At 36.0% G+C, this 26,668-nt stretch overlaps 1 protein-coding gene across 1 annotated transcript in view; it reads right to left on the bottom strand.

Annotated features, from left to right (window-relative positions):
- The window catches only part of PCDH11X (protocadherin 11 X-linked), a gene marked incomplete at its 3' end in the record, with an annotated part of 409,818 nt that overhangs the window by 373,844 nt on the left and 9,306 nt on the right, over positions 1–26,668 (bottom strand). The window contains exons 2-3 of the mRNA XM_080352388.1: positions 18,337–18,384; positions 12,822–15,308 (exon numbers count right to left, since the gene is read on the bottom strand). Of these exons, the coding sequence (XP_080208514.1) occupies positions 12,822–15,308; positions 18,337–18,384 (2,535 nt within the window). The remainder of the gene's footprint in view (positions 1–12,821; positions 15,309–18,336; positions 18,385–26,668) is intronic.

The raw sequence follows: 26,668 nt of genomic DNA, 5'->3' as shown, positions 1-26,668 counted from the left end.
AAAAGGGGCAATGAAACAATGTAATATTCTCTTCCAATCTCCTCATCCCCCCATTTACTCTGTTTCTTTCATATCCATTTCAGAACTCATGTTGCCATTTCCTAATTCCAAAAAGACTTTCTGTAAGAGGATTGTCAGGACAGATGTTGGAACCCTTACACAAGTGAGCACGTGCTGTCTTATCCATGCTCAGTGTTTCAAAGCCAAAATACTTGAATGAATAAATCATGCTTGGTAGCTGAAAGTGAACAGATACCTGCATCATTGTGTAACTCATACACAGAAAACATCAATCTCATCTTTCTTAATTGCTATCGACAGCATTATTCTGTCATTTCTATCTGCTTTTAATATCCAGCCTTCACGGTAAGTTTCTGAAAAAGTCTGATTCCCTCATTGTTTTCTAAAACAACCGTGACTGTGTCAACTTACTGGTGTTTTCACTAGTAGAACGAGATGGAAACCAAATGAAAACTAACAAAATATTTACAAAATAAAGACAAACACAAAAGCTGATGAGCCGTACAAGTGAGTAGGAAATAGTGTTGGTTTGGGTTTCACTCTAAAAATGCACATGAAGAGATATAAAATATTTATATCTGTAAGTAAGACTAATTCATTCAGATATATATGCATATAAGTAGTGGATTGATAAAAACAAGGATCTGATTTCCACTGAGACATCTATATATACTTGAGGATCCATAAATATTAAATACTTGTACTGACATAGGAATGTATTAGTCTCAGAGAATTCTGAGAGGATCCCAGAAATGGGCTGAAAAGGAACAAGTACTTTCCTGAAAGTACTGACTGGCAAAGAAACAAATTCTCCCAAATATGTTTGCTTTACAGCATTAGCTTAAGATTTACTTGTGTGAATATCCATGGATTCTGCATTAATAATAATATGGAGCACCACAAAAGAAATAGTGACACAACAGAACGTACTACTGTACGCATTAAAATAGAGTGCAGAAGACATGAAGATTGAAACAGATGAAGACATGCCTGGTGAAGCCTGACAGGACAGCTGACGACTGTTCAATATCTGCAAGTGAAGAGGAAGATGGAGACAGAGACAAGAGTGAGACTGTGCAAGAAGCCAAGTACTGCTCCTATAGCTTCCTCTCCTGACGTGGTTCCTTTTTCTCATTCAAAATGAAGCCATTTTCAAGACAAAAAGGAAGGAATGAAGAAAGACCACCTGGACACGCCGGGGCCTCACTAAAGCATTCTTTTGAGGAAAGATCTCAATTCCAATTTCATGTTAGACTCTGGTGATCATACCAAGAACAATTACAACATCACAGCCCAGAAGGAAACAGAGAACACAAGCAGAGGGCGATTCATCCCTCTGACAGTCACAGAAAGCAGAGAAAGGATGAAAACTATGCTGAGAAAAGAGACTGGAATTCAGCTTATAATTCTTAGCTGCAATTCAGTTATGGGAAATTAAAGCTCATATCTTTGATATCATAATTCAGTTTTTATTGGAAATAAGTTAGCTGAGCTTTAATGAACAACTTTGCTAAAAATGAAAAATATACTAAACGCAAAAGAATAAAACCTATATAAAGACTGCAGAAAATTAGTACCCCTGGAATGTTCCTGATAACACACTTAGCATCCATCTGTATTAATAATTGAATTTTATTTACATGTGTGTATTTATGAAACAAGCAGAAGCTCACAACTTGGGAGAAATACAGAAACATCCTTTTCATTACCTTTTCAGTGGCAAGATTTCAGAAAATTAGTGTAATAGAAAAATAATAATGTTTTGGAACAGTGGGAGACAGTGTTGGAGTGAGGAAAAGTGAAATAACAAAAGAAAAACAACTGGAATTCAAAACTTCACTTGTGATATCATATCCTAACCTTCAAGTTATCCAGAGTCACTTTCTAGTAGAGCGAGAACCCCGTACATTCTCAGAAGGGAAAACCACCCATTCCAGGTCTCAAAACAACGTGGTAAAGTGAAAACCTCAGCGCTTGGCTGCCTTTCACAGCAAGAGGTACCGGATACTGAGATACACACAAGTCTACAGTACATACACCTGCACACAAAATACATGTAGATAAATATAAGCACTATATATATCTCTCTCTAGCTCTAAACACTGTATAAACACACATGTAAACATTATTAAAAGACCAGAAGTCCTGCTTAGACCAGATTTCTTTGAAGGAAAAGTAGAAAAAAAAGACACGTCTTGCTAAGGAGTGTGAGGTCTTGAGAGAAGCATATTTCTTTAGATAAATTACTAGGAAGCTTTACTGTACTTCATGTGTGGTGAAGTTATCTTAATAATTACAGCTCCTAATCACTGTAAAAAATATCAGCATATATCCAGATCTGATGGTTTGCATGCATTAAGCAAACAGATCACAAGTGTATTTAAAAAATGCTTTTCCAGTCATACAAGTATTATCTTAAAACAAAATTTATTTTAGAAATAAGACATAAAATGACCAGTAAATCAATATGAAAGCAAAAAAAAAAAAATTAAAATAGTTTAAAAGATTTTATAAATTATACTGAAGACCAAGATATACTATAAATATATGGTTTATGGTAAAACGGGAAATCACTGAAAACGTGTAACCAAAAATACCCTGCAGCTTAGAGTTTATGTTAGAAAAATAATTGTATTTACATCACAAACCAGATTTGTTCCTGATAGCACCGCACTGCCCTTCAGCAGTCCTCCACTCAATTAACTTCAGAAGGATTTAAAGATATCCTCCAAAGTCCAATATATTTTCTGATCTGACAGGCAGCTTTCACACAAACTGCAGATTGTGTGCCAGAGCTTTACCTCGGAGTGACTCACTTGATACCAGGGCACGTCTGACAACAAGTGGCATTGAGCTTTGGTCGACACACACCCGTATAACATCCAGGCATTGACAACATGACACAGGATGCAGACCAGCAAATCCAAGAGCCATCTCTGGCTCCTGGCATTGTAGGGCAAAAAACAGCAATGAGACTAATTTACACTTTAAAACTGGCAACAAATAAAGAGCTATTATTCTTGCTGAGCCACACGTAGCACTGTGACTAACTAAAACCAAATTCTAGGACTATCTATTGACACATATGCAAGCACTCGTGACATGGGTGGCAACGTGCACCACGTAAAGGATGAATCTGAGATTGGCAACATGCACCAGGTAAAGGATGAATCTGAGATGATGCCGAGTAATAATAATTGCAGTCTAAAGTAAAATAAAATAATTTGGAAAGTATGATTGATATTCCAAAGAAAATACAAAGAGTTTTCAATTTCAAAAGCAGCATTTGGTACACTCCATGATTCTTGCTCATAATTTACTCTGACTTCTATACAGTCAGGAAATAGTATTTCTGTAGGTGAAGACACTCAAGCAACAGAGTTGCTTTTCACACACATATACCTAGTTGTGACTCAGGATGCCAATACTCAAAAATGGGGGGGGGGGGGGAGAAAAAAGAAGACGACAAAAAGAGAATAAAAAAACACAGAAAAAACCCGCACAACACCAAAAAAACCCACAAAACGAAATACATAATTTTTTGACTGGCCTCCATTCAGCCTTCACATCATTGAGAAGTGTAGAAATCGGTATTCGGCACATATACATATTTGGTCAGTACACATACAGGCTTTCCTGAGACTTCCATGAACCCATTTAACCATCAGAAGGAAACGAGCTCGCTGAACAAGTCTCATGCCAGTCTATGAAATAATTACTTTTTTAAAAGTGATACTTAGATGTAAGAAAACAAATCAAAATAGAGGAAACACGGGAAACTGAACCACTTATGAGGTTGGTGGTTTTTCCCTTAGTGCATTTGGAGGGTTATTATATTTGGCTGTGCTGACTCATGAGAGAACTAGAAGAGGGAGATTACTCATTTGGACCAATAATCCAACCACTTGATGTACCTTTTATTTCATACCTCTTAACTTATTTGAAGTTTAAAATCATCCTAGATTCTTTTAGAATTCTTTATTGATAGACTGGAATGATACACCCAGTGAAACACTAGGAACAGGTAGACCTTCAGCTAGGTTAAAAGCAATAGAAATCTCACAAAAAAAATTTTTTCTCTGCAAGTACATAACTGGTGCTTTTAACTTAGAAATGTACTTAGGAAAGATTCTCTTCATACTCCATGCAATTATATGTCCACTTGAGATGACTAAGTTACATTATGCTTGAAGTTAGGTTAACTCAGGCCAGTATATCAACTCACTATCCCTCGTTTAAGGGAAAAAAAAAAAGTCTCAATGTAAGCATTCAGATTATTTGGAACTTCCCTGAATCAAACATTAATTTTATGTATATGAGTTCTCATCAATGAAATCAAACTTAATTATCATAAGATCAGAAATCCAATAATAATTTAAAAAAATAATAATTAAAACCAGAAACTGCAAGCCTGTGAAATCCTGCTGTCTTCCTGGCAAACATCTCTGCTAGGCCCAATAGTTCTAACTCTCAACAATTATCTCTGAACATTTCCCATCACCCACCAACAAAGCACCTACACAAACAATTGTAACAGCAATAGGCAGGACCAAGCTTTGTTACACTAAGCAATATTTCTTGAAGAAATTCCTAACTATGTCAGGAATGAAATTTCCACCCAAAGCAACTGGTTGAATTATGGCATTTAGTCAATAAATATCATTACTGTATGTCTAACCACAGCAAGTGTTGGGCTTTTTAATTTAAAGCACAAATGCTGCAAGGGTATGATAAATAGGAATAGCAAAACTGTCTTACAGATACACAAACTTCTTCCCAAGAAAATTACTTCATTATCAGAAATGAAAGATTTTCTGTAACAGTCATAGCTATAATTGTGCAATACAATATGCTAAATTACAATACGTACTTCATTATTAATAGAATTTATTTTACAGATCAAATAGCCAAATACACATTTTCCAAAGAGCCAGACAGCAAATGTGCAGAAAACTATAGGCAACTGTCATGGTAGACATTCTGCAGTCCAAGAACTGAGGCAACATGATTATTAAGTACAAGCCTATAAATATCTTTACATCAAACATACAGTCATGTGTAAGAATTCCATGTTGTTGTCTAATTCACGAAGCATTAATAACTTTTTCTTTAAAAGAAAGTCATATATACTGTATACATCCCAGTTAAAAGTAGTGTATTTCATTTTATTCTAGCAAACTAATATTACATGTCTTTAGATAAGTGCAGAAAACAGGGTTCTTTATACTCCTTTGCTTCCTACGAGATTCTCGCATTGCATATGAAATTCTAATATTACAGATGATACATAATAAGCATTACTCCCTAAAATGTGAGGCAATATACAAGACTTTGCAACCAACCTGCAAACGAAGCTATGATATTCACATTTTATTTTTAAATGACCTCTGCTAAATAAAAAATTATAATGTAAAAAAAAAAAAAAATCATTAAAAAAGTTAACTATACAGAGAAATAATTTGGGAAAAAAAGGAACAGTAGGCCATTTTCCATTTTTTGCCCCCCATGTGCTGGCTAACAGTGAAAAGTATGCATGCTCTTTCCTATTTTATCACATTGAGAAGTAAGCCACTGGATTTATGACTTTCTTTTTATTAAAGTATTTCAAAAGGTTAAGTGTATGGCACCTGTTACACAGACGTTATCTAGATTTCAGCAAGCAAAACGTAAACTAAATTTTATTTTTTAAAGTGAATACTTTCTGGTTATTTAAAAGGTGATAATTTATTACGAAATGTGGATAAGAAAGCAGAAAGTACTCATTTTTCACTCTACTATTGTGCCTATAAAATAAGAAAGCAGTGATTTGATCAATTCTATTTATGATCCATAGCAGCAATATCATCATTAAAAATATTATGGAATAGATATAAATAACAATTCTTAACATGTGTAATGGTGCTATAAGTGTCAACAATTTGTTTTTCTTTTAAATGCAGGGAGTATAAAGAACTTTACATTCTCTTTTTAATGTATGAATAAAATTTATTGCTCCCTTTTAATATATTTATAGAAACAAAATTCCTAATTGTTTCAACTAAAATAAATAAGGAAAAAAATCTGGGACAAGAAGAACACAAGTAAAATAAATTTACCATAATTGCCAACTGTGAAGAAGGATGGGTCACATTACTTTTTTCTTAGCAAAACTATGTTATAGAACACTATAGCACAACGTACTAAAATTTCTTTGTCTTTTTTTTTAAAAAATTCTTGCCCTTGATACCTTTCAGTAGGGCAGCTTGAACAGTTCATCGTCACTTCCAAACCCCTCTGGAGATCAGACGATAAATTTCTTCGGCAATCAGAGACAGGACAAAGGGCTTTCTCGTGCTATTTCCATGTTTTCATGTTTGCTGGCTTAACATCATTGTGTACACGTACGACTTCAGTATATAACATCAGATGCGATGACGTTCAGAGCTGGCAAACAGAGAAACAGCATGAGAAAAGCCCTTTCCTGCATCATTTTCCCCATATATTGTAGTTTGTTTCCAAACTCCTACAATGTCAATCACCATATGGTCTGCCAAGTACTGAACTATTGGGGTTTTAAGTAACCAACCAGCTTTGCTGTGTGTGTGTTTTCAGGTTTCTGTACAGAAAGATCTGCACACATCTATATACTCATCATAAAAATGCTGAAACAAGAGCCAAAGAAATACTTTTTTTTTATTGCTTTATCAGCTTGAAACCCCAAGTGCTGCTGCAACATTATAGCTATCAGACGACTACCATGCTACCTAGAACGTGTTCTACAGGATTTTAGCTGACTTCATTCAAAAGAGCACAAACTATTTTTATTTGAAGAGTTCTTCTGCATCTTTAATTTATATAATCAAGAGTTAGAGTCCTAAAAATTCCCAGAAATTAAACCATTCAGATCAGTTATTTCCCAGGAAAGAAAGCACTTTCAATACCACAGTCACCAAGACACCACCCACTCACTGGTCAGGAAATTGCTACCAACTGCAATACCTTCTGGGAGAAAATACGAAAGGAAAGAAGTTTGAAAATTAAACGGCAGTTAAATCAGACTTCATTGTTTACAATGATTTATAGCTGTAGGTCATTTGAAAAAGTTGGGTCACAGCGAGATAAGATTAAACTTTTCAGTTCTCACTTAAAAAATAAAGGTGAAATGCACTTAGCATTTAAGAAAATTTATGATGCTGTTAGAGAGACAGTTGCATATTGTTCCATCTTGTATAAAATTCACCCAATTATTACAGCTGGAGCTTCATCTAGCAAGTTTAGTATAAACTCAGCCAATGAGTTCTTAGTGGGGAAAAAAAGCACCTTTGTTTTCTCTGAATTAGTGTTTACTTAAGTATCATATTCAAAATCGTTCATTTTTTTCCCTCACACAAAACATTAATTTATTTTCTTCCCATTTGTGCTCTGGTTTTGTCCTCTACTATGAATCAAGGCGGGGACTCCCCAGGTATCTTCACCCATGCTCTTCCAGTGAAAAAAACAGATATTAAAAGAACAATTCCCATATTCTTCAAAGTGTTCCACTGAGGTAAAGCATTTTCTTGAGCAGCTTTACTTCAGCACTACTGCTCATTGGAGTGTGCTCACTAACTTCCAAGCTGCAGACTTATCCTGCCGTTAGAAATCTTTTCTCCAGATGCATATTTCTTTTTTTTTTTTCTGAAATGTATACACATGGCACCGTATTTGAACTATCAGCTAGAAAATTAAGAGAAAGTAACAGGAATATTTAGAATCAGAGAAGTCTATTTTGAAATGGCTTTTAGGAAGAGCTTATACGAACAGCTATTTAGCTGATACTATTCTTTGAGCGTAATTTACTCTGTATCTGTCAATGCAAAGTACCAGTGTTATCTCTATACTTTTTCACATACCAGAAGCATCAGCACTGCCTACTGCTGATTACAGTATACAAGATAAAACTCGGTAGTCTCACTGTTATTAAACAAAACAATAAATCCCACAGCTACAGATTTACATAACAACTGAGTTTTCAGAGCTATTATTTTCAGGAACAGTGCAATATTCCTTCCATTCCCATCCTAAGCACACTGTTCTCACGGTGAGTGAGAAGCTATAATGACATTTCATGACATTTCAAATCAGAATCAGAAGAGCAAATATAACATAGCTGGAAGCAGGTCTGAGCAGTCGCTAGTGGGACAGTAGGGCCTCAAAAAGACGGTGTATTTTAAATGAGATCTACTTCCCAGTCAGGTTTCTATAAGGAATTCAGTGTCTATCTCCAGTCAGTTTTTAACAAACAAGCTGAACACAGATTACTATGACATCTGAAATTTCTGTTCCTAACTATGGATATGTTGACAGATGATAGAATCCTGGCAAATGAAATAAACTAATGAAGATCTATATTAGTAAACATAAGAAAAATCAACCCGCACAACTCTTCACTCCCTGAGTGATTTCCCAAAGATAGTATAGTGTAATAGCAATAGCGCTAAGCTAACAGACAGATGAGAGTCCACCTGGAAGCACGGAGAACCACCCAAAGCTACAGAATCACAGAATCATTTCGGTTGGAAGAATCCATTAAGACCATTGAGTCCAGCCATAACCTTACTCTAGCACTAAACCATGTCCCTAAGAACCTCATCTAAACACCTTTTAAATGCCTACAGGGATGGTGACTCTACCACTTCCCTGAGCAGCCTGCTCAGTGCTTGACAATCCTTTCCATGAAGAATTTTTTCCTAATATCCAATGATTGCACCTTCCAGCTCTATCAGGGGAAGAGCTAGACTGGAACAGCACCAAGTCCTCCAGTGCGGCTCTCATGAACTCTCACACTTCTTCACTAACACAACATCAGATAAAACTTGTTCTTAAGTTAAAAATGACAATATAAAAGGTCACAGGACCCTTCCTGAGTGAGCAGGTGTTTATTTTTGAAGATTTCTACTGTTCTATAGTACACATTATACTATTTTCAAATGAAAAGAATGTCTGAAATAGCTCTAATTAAGAGACAAGAAGAAGGAGGATGCACAGGAACTTCTAAGGAACCTTTGTGGCAGTAGCTTCTTTGAACCAAGCTGCCAGAGACAACATTGTCCTCTGTAATTGTGCATAATTTGAACAGACAAGTTGATACACAGACAGTCACTTGAATTGTCTAAATGTTGTTTAACATACTTGAGCAAAGATTTCAGATATTAGAATTGTGTTACATACTGCATTGAAAGTTAGACTGGAAAAACCTCTTCCAATGCAAAAAAAAAAGTGTCAGTATGGAATACTTCACACCGTCTGCTCTCGCTAAGATAAATATTAGAAGCAATTGAGCTTTTACAAAGCTTGCAGACAAACTTTAAAGGTGCTGTAAGTTTTTCTTCCAAAGAAATGCATCTTTCTATGAGGCCTATAATTACCAACACAATGACAATACTGTGACAGTAGAAGTCAGTTTGATTTTTCTGAGCCTCCAAATATCCTGGTTTGAAAATCTTATTATTACTAAGCTGCACCTTCATATTTATCACTTCATAATCTTGTTTAAAAGAATTCTCTCTACAACATCCCCAAAGAAAGCATGCAACTTTGGAGGTCTACTGCCACTAGTATTTATTACTTCCTACTGTTTAACTTCAAAATAATATTAACATCTCTCTCCTCTTCTCTTTCTTACATGCAACAGAAGCTTTAACTCTCCCTCTTCGAAGAGATTACATCAGGACCATACTTTTCCCTCTTCACCTCCACATAGTTCATGATTCGATCCATCCTCAGCTCCTTCAGGAGTCTCCGATTCATTTTCCATAAAAATTTCAGCTGTTGCATTGCTGTATTTATTTACCCACATGACCACTAAAGAGATGTTTTGGCCTTTTTTTTAGTAGAAAAATCTTTCCATCTTCTCTTGCATGCTTTTTGAGTACAGCTGTTATGATGACTTTGTCATTTTATAGATCACTTAGATAAATTTAGCAGTAAAGCAAAGACATAATTTCCTTTCTTTAACAATTTGAATCAATAGCATTCAAACATACACAAAATTTAGAGCTTCAAAAGAAAACATATTTTTAGCTGTAACTCAATAGTATTTCAGGTGTGTGAGCAGAAAGCCTTGCATGGACAAAACCAAGAACAGTTGAGACGTGAGGCCTGTTAGTACGAGCACCCATTGGAAAATGAAGAGGTCTTCACAGTGGATGTGATCATCTTAACCTCCTTCAAAGAGCTTTTAGCTTGACCAAGGAATGTATTACAGTAACCGTGATAATTTTTTTTTTCCCCTCACATTAGACAACTTATTTTCATTTTTCAAATTAGCACATCTCCCTTTTTAACTGAACCTATTATCCTCCAATTCTCCAGGCTGTTCTACAGTTTTCTGAAAATTGAGAGACTGTGCGACACAAATGCATCATTAACCACAAACGCCCTACTGGTCCCAGAGGCTGGAGGCTGGCAGGACAGTGGGACATCTGATCTGTGGCACAAGCTTACTTTGGTTGCTTTTGTTTCTTTACTGGCTACCAGTGACAACTCTTAGTCGGTCCTGAATAACCTTCTATAGCCCCACAGGTGATAAAACTATATAGATTGCAATATACACAATCAGGTTAGGAATAAGACTGACTTTTAAAAGATCCATTAAGGTTTAAGAAATACACTTCTTGTTTTTACTTATAATGAAATACAATTGTGCCTTTGTGATCATGGTCCAACGCAAAGGACTTAACTCTAATGACCTTTCCTGCCCAATCTATATAATTAAACATATTAATGAAATTACTTTTATTTAAATAAGTAATAATACTGTGAATTCATGTGTTTAAAGGTAATGTTGTTTTCAAATTAGTATAAAGGGCCATGGATAGGGAGTAGTTATGCTTTCCCCAACAATGCAATCACTTTCATACAGAAAAATATACCTAAGACGGACAGCTGTAGATCTAACAAAATCAATACTAATATTAATCTCTTTTTGATATATTCAGCATATCATAATAAAATAATTTCAGGTACAGCTATGTGAAGATAAGCTAGTATCAGGCAATGAGTACTTAAAAAAAAAAACCAATGTAGTTCTATTCTGTTCTTCCAGATAGGAAGCACCTGTCATTGACATTTAAGGTAGAGATTAAAAAATGCTCTTTCCCCCAGCCAACTTCTGCAGAAGAGAACTGCTTTCCATTCTACTTTAAAAGTCCCTTCTGATGGAAAAACTATGTTAGTAAAAACCCAGAGAGTCACAAGCTGGCTTTTTTGGTAGCAGCATTACTGCATGACAAAGTTCATTTGAGCAGACAATGGAAGAACCTTTCTGGCTCAGAGGAACTGTATCAGAATTCAATTGAAAAATCACTTGGATCAGACCTACAGAAATGCTGAGAACAGCACCACCCTCCTCAGAATTATGAGAGCTCCAGCACATGAACTAGCAAGAAGCTTTTCTAATGTGTAATTTAAATTAACACATCCAATTATCTTTAATACAAAACACTCAAATCTCAAAAAGTAATGCTTTTTTTCATTTCTGTCATCTTAAAAATATGAAATTATTTTTTGTTTATTCAATTCTTCTGTTAATGCCCCTCAAAAGAAGATGAAAGTTTTATAAAGAATAGTGATATGGACTACCGCACAGATTAGTGCTGGTAAGAGGAATAAAATAGAATAAACAACCCATCCTGCAGCTTTCAAAAACTATGATGACTACTTTGAATAGGGAGCTTTTTTAAGGCACATTTTGTTATCACAATAATGGTAACAAAATAAAGCACCCCTAAAAATTCCAAAACCTCAGCTGGAGCAAAAAGCCTAAACAGAATTAGTCATGCTGAGGATTTGTTCCTGAGCAATAGCATGAAAATACATCATCAGTAATATAATTAACTCTCCTGAAATGTTAGTTTCTTTAATGATTAATTCCTTGAGCATTTCAAGCTTAACTAGAAAACTGTTTTCATTGAAACTTCGTGATATTTGTGAAGAAAAGCAAACGAACGGCAAAGTTTTATTATTAATGAAATTTTCCAGACATTAGATAGAATTTCCAGTGATCTAAAGCATTTCTGTGGGCTCTTAAAGAATAAAAGGTACTTTGGTTCTCATTTTTAACTTTAAGCTAAAGATTATTTAGACATTTCCTTTGCTGTACTCAGTTTCTGATAAGCTAATACCTGTATTATCAAGCACAGCAGCAAATAAATCATTGCAATTATACCGATGATTCAAATTTTTCCCTAACTTTGCCTGTCAACTGTGTCATTCCACCAGACCTAAGTAGTCCAGTATGTTTCCAGTCTGAAAATGACACAAACTCCCAGAGGAAAATCCTTGCCTGCTTTTGCGAGACCTTGAAGTAAAGCTATGCCCAAATGAAGACTGCAATTCCAGACTCCATTAATATTAAGAACCACTTATCAGACCCTGCAAAGCTTCATTGCTTCCCACTTGGTCTAGATTACCCCAAGTTGCAAGCACACAGTCCTGAGGACAGTCCCACAACTTCTCCTCTGCCTTCCTACCCCGGGTGCTGCCACGATGCCGAATGTCACACTGATGCCGGAGTGTCACACTGCCATCTGCAGTCAGCAGCACCCGCCAAGGCAATCACTCACTACCGCCTCACAGCCAACACTCACTTTTATTTTAATTTTCTTCCTTAACACTGATGAATCTCAAATTGTTTACTTTTCAATGCCTCGGTCAAACATGACCTTTCAAACTTTTAATCCTTGCAGAAAAAGTGATTTTGCAGTTCTTACAGCTAAAGCTATAGGAACGGCAAAGTAAGAAGTGAAAAGAGAAAGACAGCACCTTAAAATTTCTATTACCTGTCTGGTGTGTATGGGGCCCGGCGTCTTGAAGCCTCCTTGACAGCTGCATTCAGAAACACTGTAAGGGTCCGAGCTGCTGGATGAGCACTTGGAGAGTGAGTCACAACCCACCACAAAGGTGTTATCTAGAGGCAGTTCCTGAATGACGTGGTGCTTCTTGGGGGGTACAGGGGTCTCAGGTTTAATTTGAAAGGTAGGCTGTGGAGAAGCAGACTTGTAGTGCTTTGCTAAATCTGGGCTATCTGGCTTAAATGTGGTTGGTGTGGTGGCCCAGTTATATTTTCCCATAGTCTGTTCTTCTAGCTCTACGGGAATGTCTAAAGTGCCATTTATGTGCTCATGGCCAGGATCATCAGGCTTTGATTCTTCAATAGTCACAAAGTTGAGGAGGAGGCTTTTTGGGGAGCGCTTCTTCTTCTTCTTCTTTTTCTTGATCTGTCTGTTCTCTTGGTTTGGGGAAACCCATTCACCACTCTGCTTGTTTTTTTGGACAACCTTGTGCCTAGGCGTCTGACGGCACCGTACTAAAGCAGTAACAAAAATTACCAGAATAACTGTCATAGTGCCTGCAATAATGGCAATGATGATCTTGACATAATCGTTGGTTTGTGGAGTTATCTCACCATCCCCAATATTCTGGCCAACTGGAGTTTCCATATTCCTGCGCACCAGCTCTTGTACATAGGAACTATTGGTGACCGTGTCATTCACAAACAAATGCACAAGAGCTATAGTATAAAGAGACTCCGGCTGTCCTAGGTCATTGACTTTTATCACCAGTCTGTGCAAGCCATGATCTGATGTAATTACCTTCTCTTTCAAAGTAATATTTCCTGTTAATTGGTCAATTGTAAATAAGCCCCTTGAGTTCCCACCTATGATGCTATAGCGGAGCTCTGCATTCATTCCTGTGTCATTATCAACTGCAAAGACTTTAGTAACTACAGACCCTGGACTGGCAGATGTTGGAACCAACTCATACGAATAATTAGATGAAGGAATAACAAAAACAGGCCTGTTGTCATTTACATCAACAACATTGATGGTCACCTTGGCCGTTGAGGAACGCTGCAGTCTTCCTCCATCCACAGCTTTCACCTGGAAAGTATATGACCCCTGGTGTTCCCTATCAAAGGTAATATTAGGTCTTATCACACCGGTAAGTGGATCTATAATGAAATTATCTCTACCATTTAATATCGAGAGAGTGACCGCAGCATTCTCTCCAGAGTCAGCATCTGTAACTGTGATGAGCCCCACTGTGCCATACATGGGTAAATTTTCTGGCACATAGAAATTATATTCATTATGTGTGAAAGCAGGGCTGTTATCATTCTGGTCCAGGACAGACACTGTCACAGTAGCATTGGTCTGCAAGGGTGGCATCCCATTATCCTTAGCCAACACAGTGAAGGAGTACCTGTCTTGCTTTTCTCTGTCCAGCTTTCTCACTGCCGTCAGAATGCCTGTGCGGCGGTCGAGGTTGAAAATAGGGGGTGCATCAGAACCCAAGATATAGCTAATCTCAGCATTGCGCCCACTGTCAGCATCCGTAGCACTTATCTTGGTTAGCTGAGTACCAGGAGCATTGTTTTCAGGGATGGAAAGACCTATGATAGGCTGTGTAAAAACTGGGGCATTGTCATTTTCATCTTTAATTTTGATCAGGAGCATTGCAGACTGGTTTAAGGGAGGTTTCCCTGAATCTGAAGCCACTATTTTAATGGCATATTCCCGTGTGGCTTCATAATCTAGAAATGTGGCTGTCTCCAGGAGAAACTGATTATCAAACACTGGCTTTAGCCTAAAAGGGACATCATGATCTGTAAAACAAGTAACTTTTCCATTCAGATCAGCATCCTTGTCCATTACTGTTATCAATGCAATTTTTGTATTAAGGGGAGCCTTCTCAGACAAAAGCACTGTCCCGTTCACTGGATTGATAATGTATCTTGTGTCTATTGATGGGACATTGTCATTAATATCTGTGACATTAACAGTCACTGTTGCTCTTGATGGAGTTGAACTGCCATCACTTGCCAAAACAGTTAATTTGTGCACAGGAGATTCCTCCCTGTCTAGTGGTTCTCTTATAGTGATGAGACCAGTGGTGTTATCAATGGCAAACAGCCTTTTGGCCAAAGTGGAGATCTGATTGCTGAAATAGAAGTGGATTTGTGCATTTGAGCCCAGGTCTGCATCAGTGGCATGGAGCTGAGAAACAGAGGTGCCCACTGGAGCATTTTCTGGAACACTAACTTCAATGTCGTTCTCTTTGAAGACTGGGCGATTATCATTCACATCAGTCACTGTGACCTGAAGGATGGCAGTGCTAGATCTTGGAGGGCTTCCACCATCTTCAACTTTAATTTTCATCACATAGGTATCCTTCTGCTCCCTGTCCAGGATCTGTTGGACAATCAGTTGAGGCCACTTATCTCCCTCAGGTGTCTCAATTATATCAAGACCAAATACATTTTGACCCTACAAGACACAGAAAGAACATACTTTAGCATGACAGTGTATTTCAATAGAGAAATCTCAATGTTCTCAAATTGTCATGGAATACATATTTATATACATACTGTATACAGGAATACACATATTTACCTTTACTTTGCAATATCCAATTTCGCTTTATACTCTAGGGCCTTAAGAAAGCTTCAGAACAGACATGTGAAAAAACAGATACTTTAGAAAAATGGGGTAGGTTTGGATGAGGTGGTGAAGTTTTGCTTTGTTTTTTAACTCATTTCTCTGTTTCTACAGAAAAGTTATTAAATTCCTGGACAGATGTAATTTGGTTTCTCTATTGTATGAGTGAGTGTGGAAGAGGAATGCAGCCAAAGTTCAATCACGTCCAAAGGCAAGACAGTATGCATACACTGGAGGACCTAAACCAATATTCAATTTCCAGGAAAAAGGGACTGTTTCTCTGTTGCTGGAGCAACTCCAGACGTGATTTGAAATCATCAGCATAAAAAACCAACACTGTCATTGAAAATGGACTTACTACATAATTCAGGTATTAGATGGTACAGACAAAACTAAGTCGTAACAGTTTATTAGAAACGTATTTTAGAACTCATTAAAGCTATTCCTTTCTTCATCATTACAGATTTTATTTTTGTAGTGAAAAATACAATTCCAGTGAGAAAAGATCTATTTTCATTTCAGAAAACATAACAGAACTATGATATCAAATTGAAAACAATTTTTTTTTCATGGGGTTTGTGGAACCACTAACACTCCTGGAATTGCCAAGAAATGCTACATATATTGTACAAACATATTGTACAAACTTTTAAAACACTAGTCTTGACAAAGTAGTCTGCTAAAATAAAGATAGGAATCTAGTTCTAGATTCCCTCTTCTGCCTTCTCCTCAGACAAGTGGGGATTAAGAATATCACAATTATTTTCTTTTCTCCCATCTCTCACCCTTCAGATGAAGAAAGGACATAAGGGCAGTTTTCCAGCCATATCGTCCACAAGGGCAAAGCTAGAATGCAGATCATTACAGCTGAATGTATAGAATGCCCAGAAAAAGAAAGCATCAGCAAAGATGCTGACTAATTAGGATTTTATTTTTATGTGTCATACTTGTAATAACAACTGAGTCCAGTCTGATTCTTTCTCCATTTATTGTGGCTGTCTCACCTTTACTCATGTTATTGTATGTGTGTTTTAAACTGATCTGAGACACTTCAGGCCCAAGGGAAACAAAATGTTCCCGGTGGGCAAGGTTTCTTATTTCTCATTAATTGTAAAAGATCTATATTTACTGTATCTTGCTACTGACTGTTAAGTGAATACACATTCATATGTCTAATTCTGTGAAATGTGGTCTTTCACTGATTTGTTTTCTCAAAGCCAGGATTTGACCCTAGAAAAGTAATAATTTCTTTCATGGAGAAAAAAACTATTCATCCACATTTCAAAAACCATTGCACCATTTGCACAGTATTTGTGACAACATGAAGTTGCACATTTTAAAAAAATAAAACAAATGCAGCTTTGGCTTCTTTAGCAGAAGGCATGTGAAAATATAAGCCTTACAAACCATTCCTAAATCAAGATATACATTTTGAACCAATTAGGTTAAATTTTAGAATGGTAATTCTATTACAACCTCTTCATGAGGCAGAGTGCAAGTTTCCTCTTCATCTTCAGTCTGGCTAACAGTTATTTGTGATAAATTCCATAATTACTGAGAAATAATGAATTATATACTCTGTACTTTAACATAAATTTCCAGGGAAAAAAAAAAAAGTAACAGAAGTTAGAGGAAAAAAATCCTGTCAGTTATCTTTTACTTAGTTATTTGTACACAAGTTGACAGATGGGTACTGATTATTCTGTCATTAGATCCCACAACTACAACAAACACTCCATATAGACTGTGAATACATGCAACTATACATATGCATATCCATTTCTGCTTTTCTTTAACTATCAAGTATGAGAAAGTTATTTTTCATTATAGCACATGAGCTTGATATAAAATATAGAGCTCCAGTTTCCCATCACTAGCAGCGAACTTCTGCAGAAAAGACTGCAAAGATCTCTTCCGAGTTAATTATCGACACTCAAGTAATTTTCCATAGAAAAATATTATCCAAGAGTATTTCTTGCTATTCAGTACAGGTTTATACATCCTTTTTAAACCACCAAAAAGAGACTTAGAGTAAATCATACTTTCCCCTAATTTAAGCAAGCCTTTGCATGCTGTTTAAGGAACAGGGTTAGGTGTGACATTATGCTGCATTTTAATAAACATTTTCTAAGAATGGACAGTTCTACCACTCTAAACACTCAAAACAAATACACATACATACAAAAACTATTCAGGAAACATTTTTAAGATTATAAATACCTAATTCTCTCTGTTATAAGCAAAGAAATTTGTAGTTAAAAATCCTGAGAGAAACACTATGAAAACCCTTCATGATTCAATTCCTGATATTGAAAGTAAATGGCTCCATCACCATTAAAACCTCAGTGAAGAGAAAATTTCCATTAGGGTCAGATTGTTATTTGGACTGAACTGTACCTCAGTCACCACATTATCTGAAGGTTTTGTTCACTTGAGGAAGGGTTTGAGTCCATAGGAAAAGCATAATAGGTAATTAACATTTATATAGTGCCTTTTACCATTAAAAAGACTGCCTAGTAAAAACAATTTGCTACGTTATTATCTCCAGCACTACAGAAAGATGGGAGCAAGATAAAAAAAAAGGGGGGTTAATTTTTTTAATTTTTTTTTAATCTAAAAAGCCAGTTTAAGCAATGTCATCTAACTTATGATGCAAAACAAGGTTATGCCCATCTCAGAGCCAGGATTAGCTTTAAGAGACCCTAGCTCAGATCACAAAACTCTTTATCGGGGCAATAAGCAACGCTGTTACCTTATTCCATTTTCATAACAACCTTTTCAGTGGATTCATGCACACAGTAGTCTCCAAAACATTGAAACCAGTATTCTTGTTGAACACTCCCTACCATATATTTACCTGATCGTTTGTAATGGATCCAAATGTCCTTTTCGGAGCTGTTTTGGGCTGTCATGTAAATAAAAAATTAGAGAATTCTTTTAAAATTGTAACATTTAGGTAGAGTAATAAATACATAATCAATGACACAGACACTTGATGTGATAAGCTGGAAGAGCTTCTAGTGTTATAGACAGGACTTCATGTGACAAAGTGTACCTGAAGTCTATATGTAACTTGTCTCTAGACATACATACTGCAGTACCACAGTGTCTCACCCCAGTGTTTGGTTAAATCCATGGGGACTGTCTACCTGGATGTTGCAACAAATGTTCCTTTAGGCCATAAACTGTAATGTGAGCTTCATTGTTGAGAGGAATGGGAGGAAAAAGGCCAGCTTCTGCTTAATGCTCCTAATGGTGGCACAGTCTGCTGTGTTCAAAACATCTATGTACTTACACTTGCAGACCAGCAAGTGGATAGAACATAGTAGTTTCTCAAAGAAATAGGGAAGAGAAAGAATATTGTGCTAAATACGCATAAAAAATTACTACTCACAATACAAATTACTTGGAAATTAAGACACTCTATTAGTTGTTATTTCTTAAAACATTACAAATTATATAATTGTATGTAATAATTATACATTGTTAACTGACAAAGAGCAGATCAACAGTGTCCTCAGCCTTCATTCCAGAGATCCCTCCCAACCCCAACCATTCTGTGATTATGTTCAAATCCACAGAAAGAGTAGGACCTGGAAGCTTTCAATCATGCATGAAGCTGAATTTTGTTCATTGAAAATTCTGCTCAGCTTCATTCCTACATAAAAGTTAAGGACATCATTTATTAGCAATGGCTATACCATAACTTACTATTTTTCCAGCTCCAATTATAAAAAAGCTTCTATAAATGTAAAGCACTGCCAAAGATTTACTCTCCATATACACAACTACACACAAAACCTTATTCATCCTACGAGGCAGATAGAAAGCAAAATGCTGTAGATGGGATCAATACAACATTAGGATAATAATGAACCATTTCATGCTGGAAAGGAACAGTAAAAAGTGTAACATGGAACGGAAGCAACAGACAATGCACTGAATACTGGTTTTCTGAAGAAGAAGGAAAAAAAGGCTAGGAGGTATACCTAAAACACAAAATTACTTCCTTGGAAATCTGAATTTAATGTTACCACAAAAAGACTGAAACAATCCTAACAATGACATCATTTGAGCTCCTCTAATCCTTTAGGAGGATTTGTTCCATTCTGCAAAGAGTTCCTTACAATCTTGTCATATTCTGAACATTGTCAACTTTATTTTCTAAGATAGATAGAAGATAAACAGATTTTTTTCCAAAACTGAATATTTTTACATCTTCCTCAATTCATGGCACCCAATTCTCAGAACATATTTATTAGATCATGTCCACATCCATTAAGGAGAAACAAAGACAACTGAGTACATTTTGAATACATTTACTTTTTTGCTGCCCTAATTTCTCCAATCTACACTCAAAGCAAGCCTGAAACTCCATACCTAAATTGTGTTGATATTTTTAATCTACCAGCTTTACAATGGAGAGAACATGAGAGCTGGAAAGTAGCAACACACACACCGAACATTTTCAAGACTGCAGCAGGTTTCAAGAGTAACTCTCTTCCCATATTACACCTTTGGTCTGTGAAATGCTGGTTTGGCTTTTATTTTTAATGAAATCTGACTTATCTTTTGAACCATGTGTTACAATTAAAACAAAACAAAAACCTCGAACTTTTATTTAGATAAAAATTCACTTCACATACCTCTACATACTAGGTAGAAGTAACTGTGTATCCACATTGCTGCATTAACATGACATAAAATTACCAAGATAATTGCTTACAAAAAGCAGCAGCAGGAACTGAGTTGTCATTTGAATAGTCTTGCACAATATACTGTAGACATAACATTACCTATTTCAGCAAAATATGCAGCTGCACCACAAAACTTTAAGGAATTTATCATCATAATGCCGCTGATAAACAGTTTTATCACTATCTAAAGATGGGAAACTGAAGTGCAGAGACATTTTATCAGTTGTCCAAGGTTTGTAGCTTGTCTGAAAAATTCAGCCAATTCTGAATTACCAATCATATTTTAAACTGAACTTTAGAACTATAAATTTTAGAAACTTAACTTTCGAATTTTAAACTTAGCAAAAGCTCGTTCATTTAGAGACACTCCTCTTGAAAGAAGAGAGGTCAACAGCTGCAGGTAAGGCAAGAAGGGAAGTAACCTCCCTTCCTAATCTCCTCCATTATAGGCATTCAGAAACGCTCAGACATCCTATGGAACAGCAAACTACATTTTCAGCATACCTGAGGGTGTTCAGATTAAGGTACTTAATATGTTTCAGCTTTGCTTTGAATTCCCATGATACCTGATTTGTCCTTCAGTATTTTCCCTGTCTTTGGAGTCCCACTATAGATATATAATGAAGAAAAAAAAAATAGCATTTATAGTAGGCAACAAGATATTCAACAAGTGAATTTTGGTATCTGAATTATGTATGACAATTACATATTTGCTCAATTTCCTAGTTAAGAAAAACATGAGGAACAGAAACAAGTACATTAAAAGAAAAATACATGAGTTGATGTTTTAGTGATGTAATTCTCTAATGCATCACTGTGCTTTTGGAGGTAACAGCTAACAATTCTGTATCGCTGTTCAGAAGAGCTCCTAAATCACAACCTCATTTTGCTTTGACAGCCAAACAAGGTATCTTGGGCTCCTAATCGCACATTTTAGAGCTCTCAGATGAATGCTGACGGGGTGTTGGAGCAGTGTGAACCTGCAGTGCCCTCCTAGTCACTACCTGCTCTATAACCAGCTCAGCACTTTCAGGCAGAAAGAGATAAAAACTGACAGCCACTGTATATAAGAAAATAGAAACAACTGAGACACTTCTGAAAATTCCTTTACTCAAAAGCAGAGACTGTCCAATATCCTCAGTCTCCAAGAATTTCAGTGAAAACTGGGGCTGATGGACACACAGGGATCTGGCTCATGACAAATGGAAAAAAAAAAATAGATAAGACAGAGAGAACACCTTTGTTAAAAAACTAGTACAAATATTTGCAAACCAATTAAATTAATGCATTGCTATTATTTCATTCCACCTGATACACACAAAAACCTTCAGCTATAGTGCATTATTTCTTTAAATACATGGCCCTTTTAAACTAAAGCTCAGCTGTGAGCAAAACCACTGTATCTTCCCTTTATGTTTACACTTTTGGGAAAAGATGTTGACAAAACTTAAATCTGAATGGCATCAGCATCTCACACTCCTCCCCGCTTCAAGGTAACAGGTTCTTTGGATTTACATCTCAAGGACTTTCTTTCTCATTCAGAGATCATACTTTAATGCATATGTATCACTGCTTCATGAATTTTGATATCAAAAAACTACAGTCTGAAGGCAGAAAGTTCGCACTTCACGTGGGCAAAAATGTAAGAGAAAACTTAGTAGAGTTCAGTTCTTTCAGTGTAGACTACCCCCAGCTTTCACACACAGCCTTTAGGATTTCAGCCCCGTTGCAGCTCCTGCTGCAGTGACTATGACAGCGTTTCTCAAGGCCTCCACTCTTCGCAGAGTTTTGTAAAACGCAAAAGAAGTAGAAGTTTGGGTGAGACATTTAACTACCACAGGATCATTTTTGCTTTTGAAAGAAATGAGGCTATGCTTTTCTAAATAATGAAAACTGATCCTTTTTCTAGTATTCTGAAAAAATGACACTGGAACTACCACAATTAACTGTAAAAGTACGTGATGTATGTAAGTCTAAGATGCCATTTCACTACACATTGGAAGATAATAAGTAATACTGCAATTTCAGAATAATAGATCAGAGACAGTTGCTGAGGCGACGTGCAGAGTGACAGTAAGTACTAAAAATACTTCCAGTGGACTGAATTCTAAAACTCATTAAATAAAAGTCTTTTCACCATGTTGATCAAGGAATGTAGGGGATAAACGAAAAACATATTTTCTGGTGCTGGATTTATCAGGAAAACAACTTGTCTTCTTCCTCCAGTGCAACTCCTATTTATCTGAAGCAGTAGAACAAAAGCACAATAAAAAGGAAGAAACATTTCCTTACTGTAAGGCGGTAACTCAACTCTGAAAGTCAATTTTAAAAAGCAATCTCATGCTACCTGTGTGTATTGAAAGTTCTAGCATATAAACTGTTATGGCTTTCTAGTTAACAAGTTATACTCCTAAAAACAAATTCCCTGTGAGTGGTTTGGGATCAGAAAAATCTTAAAAGCATATTTGATACATACTCAAGAATACATTCCTTTCTAAAAACAAAAAATAAAATTCCAATTTGACTCTAACTGAATACACTGGTTCTATTTCTCAAACTTAAAATCTGTGAACTTGTTGCAATTAATTTGCAAGAAATAAAAAAAAAAAAAAGAAGAATAATAACATGGCATGTTTACTGGGGAAACACCAAACATGCATGATCCCATTCCAGCTTTTCTGTGCAGTTTTTGTTCATTGTTTATATTTCCTAGTAGCAGTTCACTTTTGAATACACAATCTAAGTTTTGGTTATTAGGCAGAGGTTTTTCCTCCAACAGGAAAAAATGTTAAAAAAAAAAACCCAACAACAAAGAACCACAGAACACAGTAAGCCAACATTTAAGCATGAAGAACACCAGTGTATGAAGGCAAGTATTATATCGATCTCCTGTTGCAAAGATCTAGATTAATCTCACCAGGTGACGTGGATCCTCCGACAAATTGTGAACTATCTGTCCTCCAAGGCTAAGAAAACCTCTCTCACAATTCATGAGAAAAACTGCATGGAGCGGCTAATCCTAGCGGTAAAGTGAACGATGATGTGTATCTCCACAGGAAATGTAGCACCAGAGTAAACAAAATAGCTGAAGCATTATTTAGCAATATGACTGACCTCATACAAACTGTACCATTCCACAGAAAGCAAATTAAGCAAAGATAGTTGAAACCATTTCAGCCCCATAAGGACTCATGTAACCAAAGTCAGAGAACAAGCAAGCTTTCCTAGGCCTGGATCCACTCAAAGCTCTTTCCTGAGGTTAATTAAATTCCTGTTCTAAACCAGATGTTTCCCAATAACAGTAAGCACAGTGCTTGTGGCACAATAAAACTTTGTCATACACACAGAATTGGACTTGCGACCTCTTCCTTACCGGAATTTGTTAACCGCTTTTGGGCAACCACATGATTTCACCCAAAGTGTCAGTGTGGCAAACAAGAACTGAGAACTTTTGTTAGATTCTTCGTAACTACTCCACTATGATAATTACCTCACATTAAAGAACCATCAAAACACCCATCGAATTAATCTTGCTTTGAGACACTTGCTAACAAAGACAGCATCTCTCAGCCACATACAGGTTAGGATTAGGAAAATGGTTGTAAGAAAGCACCCTCTGGCGATGATAACATGCTCTGAATAATTCTATGCCAAGTTTAGCTTTCATATTCTTAAAAAATGAATCTGAATCTACCAAACCACAGCTATTAAAATAAGTCAACCTAAAAATCCAGCAAAAACATGTTAACTTATGTCCACTGGCAAACTGACCATCAGCATGGTAAACAAAACACACCTCATACAATTTTTAACTTAGACACAGAGACTTAGCCTGAACCTTGATTACTACACTTAATTTCTATTTCTTTATCTTAAAGGGTTTAATGTGTTAAGATTCTTGCATATTAAGGTGTTAAGCTATAAGAACTCAATTTCTTATGTTTATGAAAGAGTGAGTTAACAGTTGATTTTGAATTCAAAATTTGTTAGGCACATTACTACCTTTACAACTATCTCAAAATCCAACAGAGACATTATAAAACTAGTTGCTAAAATTGTTACACATTCTACCTACAGAGTCAAAACTCTACTCCCACCATGTATTAACTTCACTGTTACTGTAAGAAGAAGCCTATTGTAAATACATGTGGAAGAACCCATTGTAAAATGTAATATTAAGTTAAAAGTATTCCTAAATTCAGCATTATGACTTAACAAAACAACAAAACGTAGAGTAAATTAGTTAAAGTGAATATGACAGCTGAAATGATAGAGCTTCCAAGAGGGCTAAGTATTATTAAAGTTTTTTCTTATTATGCTCATAGGCACAATCTGATTAGTTCCAACAGCTGCCCAGCAGGAAAAGCCAACCAATCATTCCACAGTCATACGCATATTAACCTCTCTCTTTAGTGTTCAGTGATTTCAGAACCAGAGAGCACACAGCACTACAGCATGAGCTTCTTTCGATTTATAGTGATATGGAATATTTCAAACACAAACCACATCAGAAATTCCTAATCATCACAACTTAAGCTACTACCTTAAAACCTACTGGACTTAAAACAACTACTGGACTGCATTAGACGTTTTTTAAGAAAAAAAAAAAACCACAAAATTAACATAAAATCTTGCTGAGAACTAGGTAATCCATAAACTTCAAGGAACTGATTCACATTCTGACATCTTACAAGCATAGGAAGTATCCTGGATATTCATCTTGGATGAATATTTTATTTATGTGAAACAATACAAGGTGTGCACCAGTGATGGAAAGCAGGAAAGTTCTATCAATCTTTTATGGTCTACTTATAGAACTGACTTTCAAATTATGGCAACTTTTATCAAGAGCATCTTAATACAATAGGAAAGCATGCACTGATGTCCTCTTCACACAAGTATTCAGTTGCAAATTTTGTGTTTATTTCTATATACAGTTTTTAATCTTTTCTGATTTTAAAAACTGTAGACATGGGTTAAACAATGATGAAGAGCTGCTTTTATAATTTATTAAAGCATTTGCTCCTCAAAGGCACTCATATATTCATTTCATTTCAGACTGTGAAGGTATTGATTTTTCAAAGACTGAATTTCAATGTTAGAAGACACTTTCTGCCACACAGTTTACACCTGTAGTCAATGCAGATACTGCTGACAGAGATTTTGGCAACTTGTAGAGATTTCTGAAGTATTTATCAAAAACAAAATTAAGTCACTTTTGGAAAGTCACTTGAACATGAAATATGAACTCACCGATTTTGAACATGACATTTAATATTTTCCTATAAATTTTCCTCAGAGATGACTTACATTGCCATTTTATAGTAAACAAACAAACAAAAAAGAAATCACTGTTCACATGAGGATACTCCAATGTAACTGCTTAAGAATGTGAGACTTTTTGTAATGTTGCTTGACATTGTATACTTGCAGTTTCAACATCATGCATATATGCAAACCAAACGATAATTTTACTGAGATACATAGGGGTTTTGCTACTGCTTTTATTGTGGTTTACTGTTGAGAGCATTATAGATTGTGTAATTTGAAATTTCTTTCCATATAAATGAAACTGACATTTTTACTCAGCATATTTGGGGAAAACGTTAATTTCTAAGTGTTGTCTATATATTCGGTTTCAATAAGACTACATAAATAAATCCTTAGTCTATTATGCTCAGAAAGCATCACTACATCTGTGTTAACTTGCATACTGATCTGTCTGGACACCAGCAAAAAATAATATTCATATAAGATAGATGAAGTGAAGATCTCCATTTGGCAGATTTGTACCTTCCAGCTTGAGTCTATCATCCTTCCCACACAGAGACACGCAAAGTTATATCTTATTGTTTCATGACAGCTAGTGTGAAAATCAGAGCCTTGAATGCAAAAAGATACACCAGCTTGTACCTCACCCTAATTCACTGAACTTGCCATGCCTGGAAGCAAGACTTTCTCCTCCATTCTTCAGTCAATCCCCTAAAGGGATGTCAGGATAACGGAACCTGACAGTTTTACAGTAATAATGCCATAAACCACCCTAAAGGAGCCTTGTGTCAACCAACAAGAAGCAATTACCTTGACTCTTGACTCACTACCACCAGTCAGTAGCAGAGTTTTTTCTCCTTAGAGATCCAATTCACAGCTGTAAGATGCAAATCAGCATTTTCCCCTTTAAAAATAATAGTCAGTGACTTGTTCAAAACATTTGTAAGCGACCACTTACCAGCCCAGATCTCTCTAGACAAATTACTACTGAGCAATATTTTTATTTACTACAAAACTTTCTCACTAGGACTATATACTTTCAGATTCCAGACAGTAAGAAAAATGGGTAAATGGAAGAGGCTATTGAAGCAGGAAGCAGGCGGATATTGAACTACATCATAAAATAATTAAAATAGTCTTAGGAAGCAAAGACAACAGAAAAAGTCTTTGAGGTAAGGAGCTAAGTAAAAATGGTTGGTGGTTTTTTGGTCATAGTTTGGT

This window comes from Nesoenas mayeri, assembly GCF_963082525.1.
Source record: "Nesoenas mayeri genome assembly, chromosome: 13".
Lineage (NCBI taxonomy): Eukaryota > Metazoa > Chordata > Aves > Columbiformes > Columbidae > Nesoenas > Nesoenas mayeri.
This window is presented reverse-complemented; position numbering and strand designations above follow the sequence as displayed.